This window comes from Lasioglossum baleicum, chromosome 5, assembly GCF_051020765.1.
Source record: "Lasioglossum baleicum chromosome 5, iyLasBale1, whole genome shotgun sequence".
In the NCBI taxonomy this organism is placed as follows: domain Eukaryota; kingdom Metazoa; phylum Arthropoda; class Insecta; order Hymenoptera; family Halictidae; genus Lasioglossum; species Lasioglossum baleicum.
The window spans coordinates 2942317-2960184 of record NC_134933.1 but is presented as its reverse complement, the minus strand read 5'-3'; the positions used below and the strand labels follow the sequence as shown (position 1 = coordinate 2960184).

The 17868-nt window shown below is 37.4% G+C and overlaps 1 protein-coding gene across 4 annotated transcripts in view; it reads left to right on the top strand.

The window, feature by feature from the left end:
* Nucleotides 1-17868, top strand: part of Ndae1 (Na[+]-driven anion exchanger 1) — a 124681-nt gene that overhangs the window by 2581 nt on the left and 104232 nt on the right. For 2 of the 4 annotated variants that reach the window (XM_076424367.1, XM_076424357.1), the window contains exon 1: nucleotides 14829-16172. The exons of the other annotated variants lie outside the window; for them this stretch is intronic. Coding sequence is in view for 1 of the 2 variants with exons in the window: in XM_076424357.1 (XP_076280472.1) it covers nucleotides 16165-16172 (8 nt within the window). In the remaining variant the exon portion in view is untranslated. Of the gene's footprint in view, nucleotides 1-14828; nucleotides 16173-17868 lie in introns of those variants that run through there. 4 annotated transcript variants of the gene reach the window in all.

The window sequence follows — 17868 nt, the reverse complement described above, 5'->3', positions numbered from 1 at the left end:
AATCGATAATTCTGTGTTACATGTGTTCTACACACGTTAAGTAAATATAAAGAAGGCTAATAGAGTTCCGTAAGTTTATTGAAATATTTTTCTTGCTTACAATAGCGCAGACGATGCAACGTATTTCAATTTAGAATGCCAGTTTCAATTTACAATGACAGGAAAGAGAAACTTGTATACAATTCTTATTTTTATAAAAGTATAATTTCCAGAAATGAAATTTACGACAAAAACAATAATAAAAATAAAAAGAAAACTATATTTAACTATATTTAACTATAATAACTAGAAAACAATTATTACCTGAGTGAAGTTTTTATATAAATTTAATTTTAAAGTTATGTTAAAAATTAATAGAAGCTTTTATAATAAATTTTTGTATTAATTTTAAACAGGAGCTACAAGTGGCAAAAGTGCCCTTGAGACCGATGAAAGCATAAACTACATATTCCATTTCTAATATTCAGGCAAACATTAATGCGAATACGGGCTATACGAATATCATCAGTATTTCCTAAAACAAACTTGAGAAATGAATTTCTTAGAACCTCTTCGTCCCACGTAGGTACTCGTCAACGAACTGTAACAAAAAAAATAAAATATCTTGCTAATCTGCATTTTTCTACAAATAAATTTGATAAAAGCATAAACTACATATTCCATTCCTCATATTCATGCAAAAATTACCGCGAATACGGGCGAATATCATAAGTATTTCCTACAACAAACTTAAAAAAAATGTTTAATACTTCCTTCAGAAACATAATTTAAACATTTCCGAAAAAATTGCTTAATTTTATTTTTGTATCTTCCTAATGCTTCTGAACGCGGCTATTATAATTAGAATTAATATTAACGTTCTAAACCAGGCCTGGTCTAACGCGTGGCCCGCCATGTTAAAATGTGCGGACCACCAGGCGGTTTTATATTTCTATTGAAACTTTTGTTTCTTGTTGTATGTATACAAAAAATATTAAATAAATGAAGTGTCATTGTTATAATGCGCAAGTGCGACTACGAACTCCAGTTCTATATTTGATATCTTTGATATGATTGAGTTACAGTGGAACAATGAAATGAAACAAATTTTTGCGTCCACATCAAAATTTAATTTTGACAATACTTATATTACATCCGGGAGATATTCCAACTTAAGATATTTTGCACAACGAGTTGTAAGTTGTAACTGCTGTTGGATCCACATATGTGTGTGAAACATTTTTTTCGAAGATGAAATTTACGAAGAGTTCATCACGTGCTTCATGAACTGATGCCAATTTAGAGAACCAGCTATCAAACGATGTGCAACGTCGAACATAAATACAATAGATTTCCAAAAATTAAGTGAAAGAAAGGATAAACAAATATCTCACTAATTAAGACTCGAGAGTTAATTATATTGAATCATAGTATAACAATGAAGTTTTATTCATTTTGTATTTGTATTACATTTTTTAAAAGCATGCTTATCTAAAGTGCGGCCCGCTGTAACGTTACGCGTCATCAAAGTGGCCCGTGAAACCATTTGGGTTGGCCAGGCCTGGTCTACAATATGGTAAGTTCGTCAATCAAGTCAAATTAACCCTTGCGAGGTGGATCAAGTTAGTCTAATTTGGACCAACACCTAGATTGAACCTTTATTTCGATGCTATTTTTCATACTGTTATATGTTCAACGTTTTGTGTGTGTGTGTGTGTGTGTGTGTGTGTGTGTGTGTGTGTGTGTGTGTGCCACGCTTAACAATAATTGATTTGAGAAGTAAAAGTGTAAATTTTAACTTCTGCAGACACGTCTGTTGATGTAGGAAATAGTATTAAATGGTTACTCCATGTTTGGTTTTTTGACTTTTGCACTCCTAAATCGGCCGTTTGGACCATTGTGCGACGCATAATGGTCCCAATCGAGGAATTAGCTATTCATAACGATTTTAGCATTGTTTCAAGACTTAAAGCTATAGTAAAGTACGTCATTGGATTCGTCTTGACGTCAGCTATATCATTATTAACACTAAACCTACCACCACCGATCAAAATGACCGGTTCCAGATCTTTTATTTTACAATTATTGAAATAATAAAAATGATTTCATAAGGAATGGTTGTATACATATCTTGAGTAGTGCACGTATTACAATAGGAGTCGTACAAAGTCTAAATAAAATCAATCTTGTCATTTTTATAAGGGAAAATGTACCAGCTACTTTTAAGGCTCGGTAAGTTTAGTGCTTAAAAAATCGAGGTGACTAATTTTTCATTTATAATAAAATGAATTTTCTTAATTCTTTACATTGAAGTTTATAGGAAAATGATTTCTAATTAATTTTTGTAGGAAACATTTTCTTGTCACAGCATCGGAAATGCCCGAAAAAGTGCGATAACATGTGAATAATAAATGATATTGGATATATAATATTATTCAAACAAATGGTGATATTTGAAATCTGTCTTCGCAGGTGTGTTCCTTATAGAAGAAGACTAGTATAGTATAGTATAGTACAAAACTATAGTAGTGTCCAAGATATTCGTGGAAATATTTCTTATTCTCAACTTTTACTTCTCCAGGGTATCAATAAGAAGACGAGTCATTTTCACGGTGAAAAATGGTGCTTATGAAATGGTCATATTTAAACGCTATTTTTTACCAGAATTTATCAAGAGTTCATTTGATCTCATCGTTTTCAAAAGTGTTGAACATTTAGAAAGTAATGTACTTACATTTGAACAAAGTCGATATGACAAAATCGATTTTTTAACAAATGTATGTACAGCTAATTTTTCGATCGGGACCACCGTGCAACGTGCTTTTCAATTAAAGTATGCGAAATTCGAAACGCAGAGTACATCAAATTGTTTTATTTCCAACGGATGAAACTCGGAAGGTGATGAATTAATTCTTTCTTGCCTCCTGTTTTGTGAAGTTGCTTCAGACAGTATCGATTTCACAAAAAGATCCACGGCATTTATTTCCAATTAGTAATACTCGGAAGATAATGAATTAATTTTCACTACCTTCCTGTTTTGTGGAGTCGCTTCAGACAGCGTTGATTTTACAAAAAGATCCACGGTATTTGTTTCCAATGAGTAAAACTCTGATGGTAACGAATTAGTTTCTACTTACGTCTTGTTGCTCTTGAGTCTACTGGACTGGGATCTTTTATTTTAGTTAAAAGTTTTCCCGTTTCTCGACTTGTTCCTTATTTGCGATCGTCGATTCGATTTGTCTGTGGATCTCTGCTCGTGCTCCAGAAAAATTTGAAGAACAGTGAAAGTTCCTCGTAAAACTTAAATTGAAAACACAAAAGACTGGAGTCGCAGACTCTTGAGATGACAACGTTGTACAGAAAAATGGAGCACTTGGGACTGCTTGTTAACGCGTTTTACAGTTCCGTGTGTCGTATATGGGTCATGGAGCTCTTAAATTGAAAGTTAATCAGTTTCACAAGGTCTACAAGTACAAGTAAAATGAACCTGGAAAGTTGCTTGAAACAGGTTGAATATCACGATGTAGATACTCGCTTTCATCTTTCTCGAACGTGTTAAGGATGTTTATATCAGATATATGTTGCAGAGAAAAATGATGCTCTCGACAATGCTAATTAGCTCTGTAGTGTATATGGGCCATGGTGGTTTTTCATTGAAAGTTAACTTGTTATAAATGGAAGTAAAATTCACCTGAAAAGTTGTTCGAAACTGGTGTAATTGTGGTCACCGTGTTGCTCGAGAATGTGGTCATAGTTCCGTCATTGTTAATGATGCTTTCAAGCGGACGCGGACGTGCCTGGTTAACATCCTGAAAACAATGAATTTTTCCTGAAAAAACTAATGGCTTTTAAACGAGTATCTTATTTGAGAGTACGTATATTGCGCAACTTGTAGCAATTTTCTCGTTGCAAAATCTTTAAAAATGACAGCTTCTCTCCAAGGAGAAAAAAATTCTATGTGAAAAAATATATATTATCTAGTAAGTGGACGAAGGGATCTTGGAAAAATTGATTTCTGCCAAGAAGGTATGTAGTATTTAAATGCAAAGGTCACCCCCCCCCCCGTACAGCGCCCTTGGAGAAACAACTCCTGATGGAGAGCGCGTTGCTCAGACATTTTTCAAGACCTTCCAATTAGAAAATCACTGCAGGTCGTTCGATATATGTATGTACTTTCAAATAGGGTAGTTGGTCAAAAGAAAAGTTCATCAGTTTCTTCAGAAAAAATTCATGAAGATCACATTTTTGTTGGTAGTTATCCTCCAGGGAAACAGATTCTGGGACAGGGGCTGTTGCTGAGACAATTTTCATGACCTTGCAATAAAAAATCACTGCAAGTCGTGCGATATATGCACTTTTAAATAAGGTACTTGTTGAAAAGAAGAGTCGATTAGTTTTGAAAATAAAAATTCGTAAAAGTCACATGTCTAGAGAGACAGTAATCTTAGCAATTTGTCATGTTTCCATGGAGACCACTGAGCATTGAAGGCCACTGCAGCTCGAGTTTAATGGATGCGCAAAGTGGCATACTCTATTATTATGCGTGTATTTGAACGGAAGGCGTTAAGGATAGGTGGATAGAGCGGGCGCTCGTCCACGAGAACACTCGAATTAACAAGATCAAATGATCTCCTCGCGACAGTTTGTCATAGTTGCGCGTCGCGCTCCATGAATCGCGAATTACGCTGCTTCAGACAACGATCTCGACCGACGACCTCGATCATGAAAAGAGGTCGCACACCTTGCGAGAAATCGTCGGCGCGAGCGTTAATCGCGGCTCTTCCACACGTTCTCTCCCTGCTTCGTCAACCGTGGGGTAGCCGGTTGCCACCGGTTTCGAGCAGTTCCAACCCATTGTTCGGTATCTGATGATCGTCGCGCGAGTGTTTTCATCGATGAATTCAAGATTTTTCGCGACGTGACTCTCTGCGATTGCGACACCCCGTGACTTATGATCGTCCGTTGAGCTGGCGATAACGCGTCGCGTCGGCTCGCGGTCTGCGAGAACGTTGGTAAGACCTCGTACAGACTAGAACATTTCGACGAACTGCGCCTCGCGAACCGCTACCCAACACGTGTCCATGTAACTCTATACAAATTAAATAGCGTTCTTTTAAACTAATTTTTACAAACGCTTTTTTCAATATTGCAAGAGGTATTTCCAAGCTAACGAACTTGGCCGTATTTTGTTTGATCTCACTGGATGATCTGTTTACTGGATGTTTTTGTTGGGATTTCATCAATTTTTGTTGAATCGAAGATTAACACTCTGCCGACGACGCACACTGGTCCACGCGCTCGATCTAGCTGTTCATTTGGTAAAAAAGCAACTGGCCCAAATCGATGTTTATTGAATGTATATTGCTTCCTAAATGTCCATGACATTCGAAAACGATGAAATTAATGAGATTTATTGAAAATTGTGATCAGAACAAGCATTTAAAAATCAACATTTTATGAATTCTATTTGCCACCGAAAAAATTACCTCTTTTCTTATTGATACCCTGGTGAATCTATTGAATATTATGTGTCCATTTTTGTTGCAAATTAATAGTATTTGTCTATATTTAGAGTATGTCTTTTGTACTAAGAGTTAATGTTTATAATTTATTGAGATAACAATGCTCAATGAACTAAATAGAATGTTCAAAGTTTTCAATCTTTGGTGAAGGATATCTTTCGAGTCCCCCATGGGCCCTCATTGTATCAAAGTGCATTATTATCAGCGTTCTTTTCTCTATGAAATCATGCAGAATCACATCCCAGTCGGCCCCGGTGCACAAGTTATTATTGTTTAAAGAGTATGTGTCGCCTGAATTGCGGCCGAAACTCTGGCATTTTGATGATGCAGTCGAACAATTAATATTGAAAGATGTTGAAGAAAAAAGTAATGGCAATAACGATTTGTCAATATAATATAGTATAATGTCAATTGTTATTGTTGTTTATACAATAAAAATTATATTTTTGTGTTTATATAATTAATATTATGTTTTTCACACAGTTTTAAATAAAATATTTTTAATTATGTTTATAAAATCCATTACTTCAAAAATGATTGATTATTGTGTTTATTTAAAACCTGAACCTGATTTATCAGACACTTCCGATAATCTGAGGCAAAAATGTTTTAAACAAAACTTAATCAACATTCAGCAGTCTACAAATTTCAATCGAAAAAATTAAAAAAGAAATTTTTAATGCATAAATAATTAAAGTCACCTTGAATTTTTAAAAGTCAATATGTATTTTTGACTTCACAATATTGTAGCTGATATCAAAACGAATCCAACGACCTAAATTACTATACCTTTAAACTTTCAAATAGTGCTAAAATATTATTGAACAACTAGATCGAGCGCGTGGACCAGTGTGCGACGCGACGCGACGCGACGCCCGGATCCGTTTGCCCCCCGCTGCTATAGACGATGCTCGGTGCAGTTTCTTTTGTTTACATTATAGAGCGATTGTTTTTTTCATCAGTATTTGTTGCGACTTCGAAGCTAATAAAACGTATACTTATGTATTATGTTATGCTGCTATGTTCTATCCTACGTACCTATTTCGTAATGTTTTTTTTTCAATACAACCCCTTTAAGGTGTAAAATTTCAAACTTTGATAATTATTCCTTTGAGTGTTTGTTATGGTGGACCTATGTACCAAATTTCAAGCTTGTAGGTCAATGGGAAGTAGCCAAAAGGTTTTGATGATTTGTCAGTCAGCCAGTCAGTGACAAATTTAGTGATTTTTGAGTTCCTATATCTCGGAACCTACTAATGTTGCAAGATTAATGTTTTGTCAATGTTGAGACATGATAGCATTTAACAAGTGTAGGAAATTACATCTCTCCATCTGCCTCCAGTGCCGAGTTATAAGCCTCTAAAAAACGGCTAAGTTGTTTCGTGTAAAAGGAGGTAGTGCGAGAACTTGGCTGGTGCACTACCGTGCACCTAGATCGCAATTCCAAATGTTGACGGGGTACGCGCAAAATCTACTACAGCCGCGAACAACAAGCGCTCCTGGGCCCGAGAGTATTTTCGATTGCTCTTGGGAGCAATGATTCAGGGTGCGCGACGTTAAAATCGGACACGGTAAAATAAGGAGTTACCGGAGTTCTGCGACACGGACACTTATCTGCGTTCTTCGTAGATATGGGTATAATGTAGATGACAAACGTTCCCGTTCCTTTGGAATTGCTCTGAAGAGCAATGGTTCGGGAAGCGGGACATCAAAGTTATACGAGACAATGGAGAACTCTTTGAGTTCGGCAAAGACATGGAGGTGGATACAGACATGGGAAACGAGGGCTCTTGGCTCGGGGAATACACGAAATTGCCCCTGAGAGCAACGGTTTAGCGAGTGGACAAAATGGTGACGACAGACGACTATGCAGAGCTCTCTTTCCGGTTGTAGAGGGCTGCTTTGTAGACTTGGTTCTATTTTTCCGGATTTTGGAGCTGGAACAATGCCCTGCAGGGCAATACTTGGCTTATGGTTCATCATCCAGTTGGGGGTAACAATAAAGTGTTTATTATAATTTTTATACACTTGAATATGATCGATCAAGAAGAACTGACCAATGTTTTCAGAGAATGATACAGCTGATGTGAACACTACATCATCCAATTGGCTGCGATCATAAAAAGACTCAGGCTAACAATAAAATACTTGTTTTGACTGATATAAAACACATTCTAAGATGATTGATTAGGAAAAACTGACTACTCAACGTCTTTAAAAAATATAGCAGCTAATATGACTGATTAGGAAGAATTGACTGCTCAACACATAAGAAAAAAAATCAAATTTTGCTGGCAACAATAAAATATTGAGTATGGGAATAAGTTTTCGCCCTTTTGGAGATGTCGTTGTACTTGAGTACCAATCGCGTATTTGATGGAACGTAGTACATGTTTTTGAAAGGTCTATGTCAGTCTATGTCTAAGCTTCAAAACGTAGTTAGTGACAATTGTTTCGAGCGTGAACAGCAGTCAATTTTTCGCGTGAAAAATGTCGACTTTTGTTCCAAGTAAGCAGCATTTGCGGGAAGTTGTGTTGCATTATTTTGTTTTAAAGAAAGGTGCCACGAAAACGCATCGTTTGCTCGTGGATATTTACGGGGCGATGCTCCATCAAATACAAGTTGTAAAAAATGGTTTTGGCGGTTTAAAAACCATGATTTCGACGTAAGGGACAAAGATCGCGATGGTGCGCCAAAAAATTCAAAGATACAGATTTGCGAGCATTACTTGATGAAAATCCACGTCAAACACTTAAAGAACTACAACTATTACGTTCGAAGTGAGCATTACAAGAAAAACGACTGAAATGGTACAACATGCACGATAAGCCGATTCTGTTACATGACAACGCTAGGCCACATGTCGCAAAACCCGTCAAGAAATGCTTGGAAGGAGTGAAGTCGAAAATTTTGCCCCACCCGCCATATTCGCCGGACATTGCTCCGGTTCATGCAGCCGGCCATATCTGGAGAGCAGTTCACTTCCTGTGAAAGTATCCGAAATTGGCTCGATGAATGGCTTGCATCGAAACAACCAGATTTTTTCCTTTGAGGAATTCGTTTATTATCTGAACGGTGGAAGAAGGTTGTAGATGCCGATAGAGCATACTTTGAATGAATTTACTTTCCATTTAAATTTCTGAATAAAGAGCTTCTTTTCAACAAAAAAGGGCGGAAACTTATTCCCATACCCAATATTAATTGTATTTGACGCAAAGCATATTGTAATGTGATTGATTAAGAAGAACTAAGAACTCGATGGCTTTCAAAAATAACGTAGCTGATGACAACGAACTACACATCATCCAGCTAAAGACGCTCACAAAACGATCGGTTGTAACAATAGAATATATAATACATATATCATCCCGTAAACATTCCGAGTTAATTGCTCGCAAAGAATGAATCGCCCAACTTGTTCCAAAAACACAAAATCCACCGTGTCCATCTCACCTGTCATGACCACCTGTCACAAATCAATCCCACCCACCAGATCCTCATTAACAATTCCTAAACAACGCCGACGTAGCCTCCATCAACCTCCGTCATTACACAATATTTATACTATGAGGTAACAGTACATCGAAGACCATCGAACAACAAACACGGGATGACCGAGAGCCAGCTATCGTAGATAAACCGTCACGTGTCCGGCGGATCTGTCAGCACGATAATGATAATACAGATCATCGATCATCGTTAACGCAACTGCGCGATTATTGTGGAGTACATAACGCCGAAACCACACGGTCGTTGAAGATTGTGTTCTCCGAAATTTCCACTTCCAAGCGGAAAGCTTCCGCGCGGCAGCTGAAAACTTTTCCGAGCGGTTCGACAGGATTGGCGACGGTCCAGGCCGGCAGAAGGCAAACGAAAAAGAAGGAAACTAGAGGGTTATTGTTGCTCGCTCGCTTCGCTCACTCGCGGATAAGACTGCTCTTGCGAAAGGGTTAGTGGTACGCATGGCTAGTAGTACCTATAGCTATTAATGTTTTTTTTAAATTTGGTGTGTGACTCTCCACGAGCCACACAAAGAACTTCCCGATTCGTTAGTTGCAGTATATTATTATCATTATTAAGTGTACGTTTTAAGAAGATTATACGTTTTAAGGGAAATTCAATAGTTTTCTACTTATCAAAATGTTTGCTATATGGCGTCGCATTAAACCAACATCGTATGCTCGTTGCTTGCTTGGTTCCTTGTTATAGCATACTAATGTTGCAAAATAAATTGTCTTAATTAGTTTTTCGCAAACGATACAACTCCTCATTATCCGGGTTTGCAGTATTGATCTTGGTTTTCTTCGATACTGTTAATTTAAATTGTCCCAAAATATATAAACCGCGCTCAATTTTGAAACTCTGCTCAGTGCTACATACAAAATTTGTAAAGTTCGCCTTTCTGATTTTTTAAAATCCAAACATACTTTCTCGTATGTTTGTCCCTGACTTCTATGAATCGTAATCGCTTCAGCAGGAACCACTGGAAATTGACTACGTGTGATTTGATATTTTTCCTCACTCGACTTATTTACTTGATTCGATATTTTTATGATTGATGTCAAATTTTGATCAATATTTGCATTTTTCATATAATCACGATAACGAGTTCTTACTTTCACTCCTACTCTGGCCAATTGAAAATCTAACCACAATATAGACGGAATTTTAGTATTTCCTTGAAAAGTAATAAATTTTAATATTCCGCATGTGTGTGTGCTCCATTAACCAATCCGTTTTCAACATCAATGTTATTAATAATTATCATATAGTTTATATTAATTTTCAATTTAATCTCAGTTAATAATTCGTTTTGAACTGATTGTTTTTTTAAAGATTGTAATATAAATTTTTTTTTGTACTTTCATCGATATTCTTTGAAAATGTATTCTGGGGAGTAGAGATGATTAACTCAGTCTTGCATTGGGATAATTTTCGATTATTGTAAGCAGAAACATCATCGTAAGGTACAAAAAAAATTTTAAAAAAATTTTTTTTTTAATTTTAAAAAAATTCGGTGGAAACTTTCCGTTCTCTCGTATAAATTGCATTGTTGAATGAACTTCTTTCGAAAAACTAAAAAAACTAAAAAACTACTTGACCAAAATGGACCAAAATCTAATCAGCTCTAAGTTATAGCGGGGCACATAGATTGCATCATTCATCATCCTGATCGCGTTGTTACTTTTTCTGAAAACGTTAACGAAAAATTTGATTACATAGAAACGGCCATACGCACACACACACACACACACACACACACACACACGAACATTTTGTTGAAAATAGTCTAAAATGACTGCAATGACCATGAAACGTGAAGATCTGCTAAAAAATCGATTTTCGATTTTCGGGGTCATTACAATAACTTCCCTATAAAATCGGGAAGTTAACAAGCAAGAAATAGAAGAAACTGAGAAATCGTTGCGGTACCCGTGGATTATCTGGTTATCAGCGCGTTCTTGCGATTATCTCAATCAGCAAACGAGAAGAATACAATGGTTAAAGATCCATTATCGAAAAAATAAGGAATTTCGATTTTTGAATTTACAGGACTGAGCTCGCACGAATCCTTTAATGTTTACCGAACGCCTCGAACCTCACTCCTTTTGTTTTCCATCGCTATCCTTCTATGTATACGTTCGGAGCCACGGTGCATTATACAGGTGTGCCGACTACCCTCAAAAAACTGAGGCAGATGAGTCGTAATTCTCTGGCCGCCGCCAGACGGCGCATGGTCCCAGGTACTGTACGTGTGCGAATGAGATTGTGTGTGTATTCAGACGCGCTACTGAATACATACAAACTCATTCGCACATTAACGGTACCTGGAACCATGCGCCGTCTGGCGGCGGCCAGAGAATTACGACTCATCTGCCTCCAAATTTCAGCATTACAGAGATGCTAAGTCGGCACACCTGTATAATGCACCGTGTTCGGAGCGCTGCAAAGAGTACAGAACCTCTTCTATGTATAGCTGTCACCAGGGCCGCCGTGTGGGTGTCCCTTAAAAGAGGAAGGTGCGATATAATGTTAGGACGCCCTCTAACTTTATTCCTTTTCATGTTCTAAGTAAGTGTGTAAAATATTAGCCTCATCGGATTATTCTAAACCCTGCCTCAAGAGGCTCAAAGTTAGGATATTCTGTAAAATTTGAAAATATTTAGTATTTTTGTCGTTTTGAGTGAAAAACTGCTTACAATAGATAAGTATCACAATAACAGAATATAATCACACAATTTATTTATATAATACAATGTTTAAACAGAAAAAAGGTTGGTTGAAAATGAATTTTTGGTCAATGTTTTCATGGGCATAGCTCTCCGTGTATGCTGACTGACCAAGAGAAGGTGCTGAAAGTTTTCTTCGTTTTTTACTTCGCCTAAATATTGTTCCGTGAAGCTCACAGCTCCTTCAGCGGCATCATTTGTAACTGGAAACTTCCGGAAAAAATCTCGGGCTTCCTGAAAGTCCTTACAATCATTCCAGTCCACTGGGTTTAAATTTAAAAAGTCATAGGACAAGTCAAATCTCCGGAAAGTTTCTAGAGACTTAGGCGAAAACTTAGGCGAAATAAAGTCGCTGATGCCTTTACGTAGGAAATGAACTACGTCTTCTTGATTTAGGGACAAAGGTTTGTACCCAATAGAGAGGGAGCTATGACCATCAGCCATTTCAGAACGTAGGACTGCAGCCATTTTGCGTCTATATTCCAGAGGAACAGCATCATCTAGTAGGGCCTCCACGGACCACTCAGGTGTCAGATACCATAGATGGCCACAAAACTTTTTCACGGCTACGTCCGAAATTTTTTTATTGACACTCGCATAGTCATAAAGTTGTTTCAAAAATTGAAGGTCATGGTACGGAGCCTCAATGGCGTTCGGTGCGGTGAACCACGCTCTCACATATACCGTTGACACAAATAAACAAAATTGACGTAGTGGTGTCTCCTCATGGCGTGTTAATTTGAATTGTCCCTTAAATAGTAAAATTTTTAAAGAATACAGCGCCCGAGACATGAAGCGGGCATCTTGAATGCAACCACAAGTCGCAAACTTAACTGCTCTTGGGGGTGTTCCACCCAAATAAATGCAAACAAGCTCGAGCAGTTCTCGATAATCATCGCGATAGTGACGCTTCTTCTTCTTCTTATATTTAGGCGAAGTAAAAAACGATGAAAACTTTCAGAACCTTCTCTTGGTCAGTCAGCATACACGGAGAGCTATGCCCATGAAAACATTAACCAAAAATTCATTTTCAACCAACCTTTTTTCCGTTCAAACATTGTATTATATAAATAAATTGTGTGATTATATTCTGTTATTGTGATACTTATCTATTGTAAGCAGTTTTTCACTCAAAACGACAAAAATACTAAATATTTTAAATTTTACAAAATATCCTAACTTTGAGCCTCTTGAGGCAGGGTTTAGAATAATCCGATGAGGCTAATATTTTACACACTTACTTAGGACATGAAAAGGAATAAAATTAGAGGGCGTCCTAACATTTTATCGCACCTTCGTCTTTTAAGGGACACCCTAGCCGCCGTGACCTTTTGCGGGACCCGGTTCAGAAATTGTGCGGAGCCAGAATACACATTCAAATCCTATATTTAAATTTCACAATAAGAAATTATTTATTGTAAGTACAAAGGATATTACATATATTTTTTGTAAGATAAATATTACATAATTGTTCTCGCTTTTTTCGCCGCAAAATCTTTAATTACGTCATCAAATCTGATTGAGTTTGCTACTTCGCTTTCTATTGAAAGAATAGCCAGAGATTGGTCTTGGCTTATTGATGATCGAAGATAATTTTTTATTAGTTCCAACCGCGAGAGAGAGAGAAACTACGTTCAGCTAAAGCCACGGTTACTGGCGTAGTTAACATTATTTGTAACGTGCTTACATGGAACATTATCCAACTTGAAGACACCGATTTTACTGACATTTTTATCGAATATTGGTACCTTAAAGAAATGCAGGTCATATTTTTTCGCATCCATAATTCGCTTTCAAGGGGCAAAAAATTCCATGAAAGTACAAAATCTGTAATTATATATGACTTTCGCAAGAAACTATTGATATAGTTTAATTTCTCGTAAAAAGTACGTTTCTCTGAAAGCGTTCGGATTTTTTAATTTGAAATAGTTTCCGGGATATAAGGACTTTATGGAGTTACACTGAACTTCGATGATTTTCGTCACGCCTTCAAACTGAATCATCGCTACTAAAAAATGTCTTGCATCTGTTTATCGTATCATCATTCTGTAAAAAGTTGATCAAAATCGATGTTTTCTAATTGGGTAATTTTCTTAACACCTAATGTCCTCTGCACCCGTGTTGCAGACGTATCAACGTTTGATGTCAACATTTAGTGTTAACGTCTGCAACACGCTGCAACGAAATATACAGGGTGTCCTAAAATCCCTTCAACAGCCGGAAATGGGAGGTTCCTGAGATCATTTGAAGCAACATTTTCATTTGCAAACATGTTATCCGCAGTTTTGTTTAGGAATTATTAACGAAAAACACGGACCAATCACAGCGCGACCTAGACGCGAGTTGGCACAGTCGGTCCGGCACGCCAACTGTCAATTGGTCGACTGTGCGCTCTGGTTGGTCCGTGTTTTTCGTTAATAACTCGTAAACAAAGCGGTGGATAACATTTATGCACAGGAAATTGTCGCTTCAAATGATCTCAGGAACCTCCCATTTCCGGCTGTTGAAGGAATTTTGGAACACCCTGTATATTAGGTCAATCGAAAAGTTCCGTCTGTTTTTATACAAAAAGTAGAGCTTTATTTAAGAAACAAAATGAAAAAGTACATTAATCAAAATATTGTCCATCGTTAGCGATGACTTCTCCCCATCTTTCGGGCAGTAAGGGAATTCCGCGATGAAAGAATGAGTCATCTTTGGAGGTTATCCAGTAAGAGATCCATTGTCGACATCTTCGTAAGAATTAAATCGTTCCTCAGCAAGTGCGTGTGCCATCGACCAAAACAAGTGATAGTCAGAAGGGGCACAGTCTGGCTAATAAGCCGCATGGGGTAGCACTTCCCAGCGAAGTGCTTCTAACGTTTCTTCGACAACTTTTGTGAAGTTTCACAAGCAGAATTTCGCAGATGGTTTTTTGCTTTTCAATGTCTCTTGGCTTGAGTTCATATGGAACCCACTTTCCTTCCTCGTAGACCTTCCCCAAGATTTTTAAAGATCGGAAATGACAGATTGAGCAGAATTTAACGCTTCTGCAATTTGTTTTTGCATTTGACGCTCTTTGTCCTCCGCAGTAAAATCACCATTTTTAAAGCGTCGAAACCATTCTGTACATGTTTTATCGGAAACAGCATATCGCCATAAACGTCTACAATCATTCGATGAGCTTCAGCTGCAGTTTTCTTCCAATTAAAGCAGAAGATTAACACTTCGCGCAAACGACGCTTATTCGCGGCTCAAATTCCGACATTTTCAATGTAGAGAAAAACGATGTTATTGATGCAAGCGTATATTGTTATGTATTGAATTTTATTGAAAGATGTCCAAACTAAAAAGTTGACATTAGTTTAGACGTTATAGTTAACGACAGTTCGAGCTACAGCTACTCGACACTAAACGGACGGAACTTTCCGTTTGACCTAATAGATAGTAGTAAGTAGGTTTATTTTTTGCTTTTCGGCCTCAAGAGAGGGGTACATGTGTTTCGTGAACATGGAATAGATATTTCCTGCATATTAAAAAAATGTATTAATTACTTAACGTAAAATAAATATTGTATGTACATTTGAATATTAAAAACAGATTGAATATCTTTTTAATATCGTATGAATGTGTATACAATATTTTGTGCTACTAGGGTGGTAAGTGTTCAGATACTGTCGCGAGTTACTATATTTACCAGAGACATTTCTTGCAGTCGCGTATACATATGCAGTTGTGAACGGAACTTTCAAGCTCATGTCAGTTGATCTCCATGTCTAAACAGAAGATAAGTGGCCACCAATACCAACGCGCGCGCTGCCACAGGCGCGCAAGTATAGACAGAATTGATTGTAGTGGTAGCGACAGTTTTTCGCGAATATCTCGCAGACTCTGTGAGAGACTGGCATTGTCGTGCAAACGAAAAGTTGTTAAAAACGTTGAGATTTATAACATCGAAATATCGGAGGGGCGATAGTAGTTCTGTTCACCGTCGGCTTGCTTGATTTCCTTCGTTTACTCGGTGCGCAGCGCAGCGTTTCGAGCGTTTGACAGCGCTCGCTGAGCGCACCGTGCACGTCCAGCAGCGCTGATCGACTGCCACCGATCACGAAGACCTTCGGATAGCAAACACGCCAGTGTCAGCCGGTGGTAAACAGTCGATCGGCGATCATCGCGCTGCTTAGACGTTCGCGAATAACCGCGCGACTCGTGTCACCTTCGATAGAACAGCGCTGCGCTGACCGTGTTTGCGCTGCGCTGAACATATTTTCGCGCTGCGCGTGTGTCTGTCAGATTGCTTGTCAGCTAGCTCAACGACTGCAAGTGTTATTGTTTAGAAGACACGGCTCTTTGTTTCACCATGGGGACCATTCCGTAGAGCTTCGCCGACGAAAACTACCCTGCGCTTTGACTTCGAGATTTCCAGTGAACACGGGGATCAAGGAACGACCACATGATCAAGTACGATAGCTATATCCTATTCAGCATTATGTTGAATTGTTGTTGGTATCAGTGCGAGCAGTTCGATTGTGATCTTGGCTGGACACCAGGCTTTCATCGGTTTTCGGATATGTTGATCTGATGGGCTTACCGGGCTTTGATGCTTATTTACGGAAGACTAAAGCGTCTATTTTATGTTGTTTTATGAGAGGAATGAGAGGATTCACATTTTTCAGAATTTTTCTGTCTGAAAATTTGGACATTTTCTTGAAGGTTTATTGCGTTATTCTGCAGAAATGCATTCTTATAATTTCAGTAGTTGTAAATTGTAAAATACCATGCTCATTATTTCGACGAGTTCCGTAGTTGAAAGTTGAAAGTTGGTTTATTATAATTCTATGGTAATTATTAGACTGCGGATCTTTATGCAAAATAAAAAGTGTTCGTATCGATTGTAGGACACAGGAGCAAAACAAGAATTGTATCTTTCTTTTAATTATCCTACTACGTTAAAACGAATACATTGATGTCTGTAAATATTTTTAACATGTCCACTGCTATAAAATATACGTGTCCATTTTTGTTATAAATGCATAAAATCCGTAGTCTAGTAATTATAAATAAATAAGAGAGATTAATTATAAATAAGATAAACTCAGGATAGTCCTTAGAAAATGGGTGCAACGATTCTGAAATGTTTTTATTTATAACCAGGAAGTGAGTTTTTCTTTGTACAAACTCGTAGAGAAAGAGGACTGAATAAATTACTGAATAAATTGATAACAGGACTGTGGATTTTATACATTCAGAGTTGAGTGGATAAAATATGAAACAGTGGGATTCTCAAAAAGGTCGAAGAACGCGCTTCATAGTTACGAAAATAAAAATTGTTTAAATGTCAACTGGTAGAATTTTTAGGCCGGAAAATTCAACTCACCGTCTGCTTCATAAAACAGATTCGAACAATTGTAAGTTTGCATCAAAATTAACCAATCAATCTCTCTTTACTTGTCAGATTAATATGATCTCCTAATATTCTTAGTTTTCTTTACAGAAAATGTACAGAAAAACCGACAATTCTTAGTTACCCAGGAATTATTACTTAACACACTACCGACCGGTGATTATTGCATAATTCTGAAAAATCTATGGTACATGCCTGAACACTTTTTACTGGAACGTTCAATAGCAACAGCAATTTTCATTTTTAACTAGCAAGTCACCCTCAATAAAGTCATCTAATAGTTTCATTCAAGATTGCAATGTAGAAGAAAATTTCTATGCTTTCTTTCGGTACAGCACAATTATTGAAAATCCTGTTAATAGGCTTCCGGTAGGTAAAGTGTTAACTGTAACTCATAAAGACAGTAAATACTGAAGTGAGTCACGGTATATACGGTACCCAAACAATTTGTAGTCACCGATTAAATCGATATCGCCGGTAAATACTGGAGACCTAAATTCTTTACATTCACAATCTTCAAAGATAAAACAATACCTGTGGTTACAGTTCAGTATCAGTTTTTACAAGTTCAGTATCTAGTCGTCGTTTAAGGTTATTGAAACGCGGGGCACAGATAATTAATGCAAACACACGGGTCCCTAGCCGCAGCTATGATTCACAGTTGCTGCATTTTTCCGTAGATAGCAGACGTCATGCTACAGTCACATCTTGACGCAAATCGTCAACCACCGACGAAGATAACTCTCCCAAACG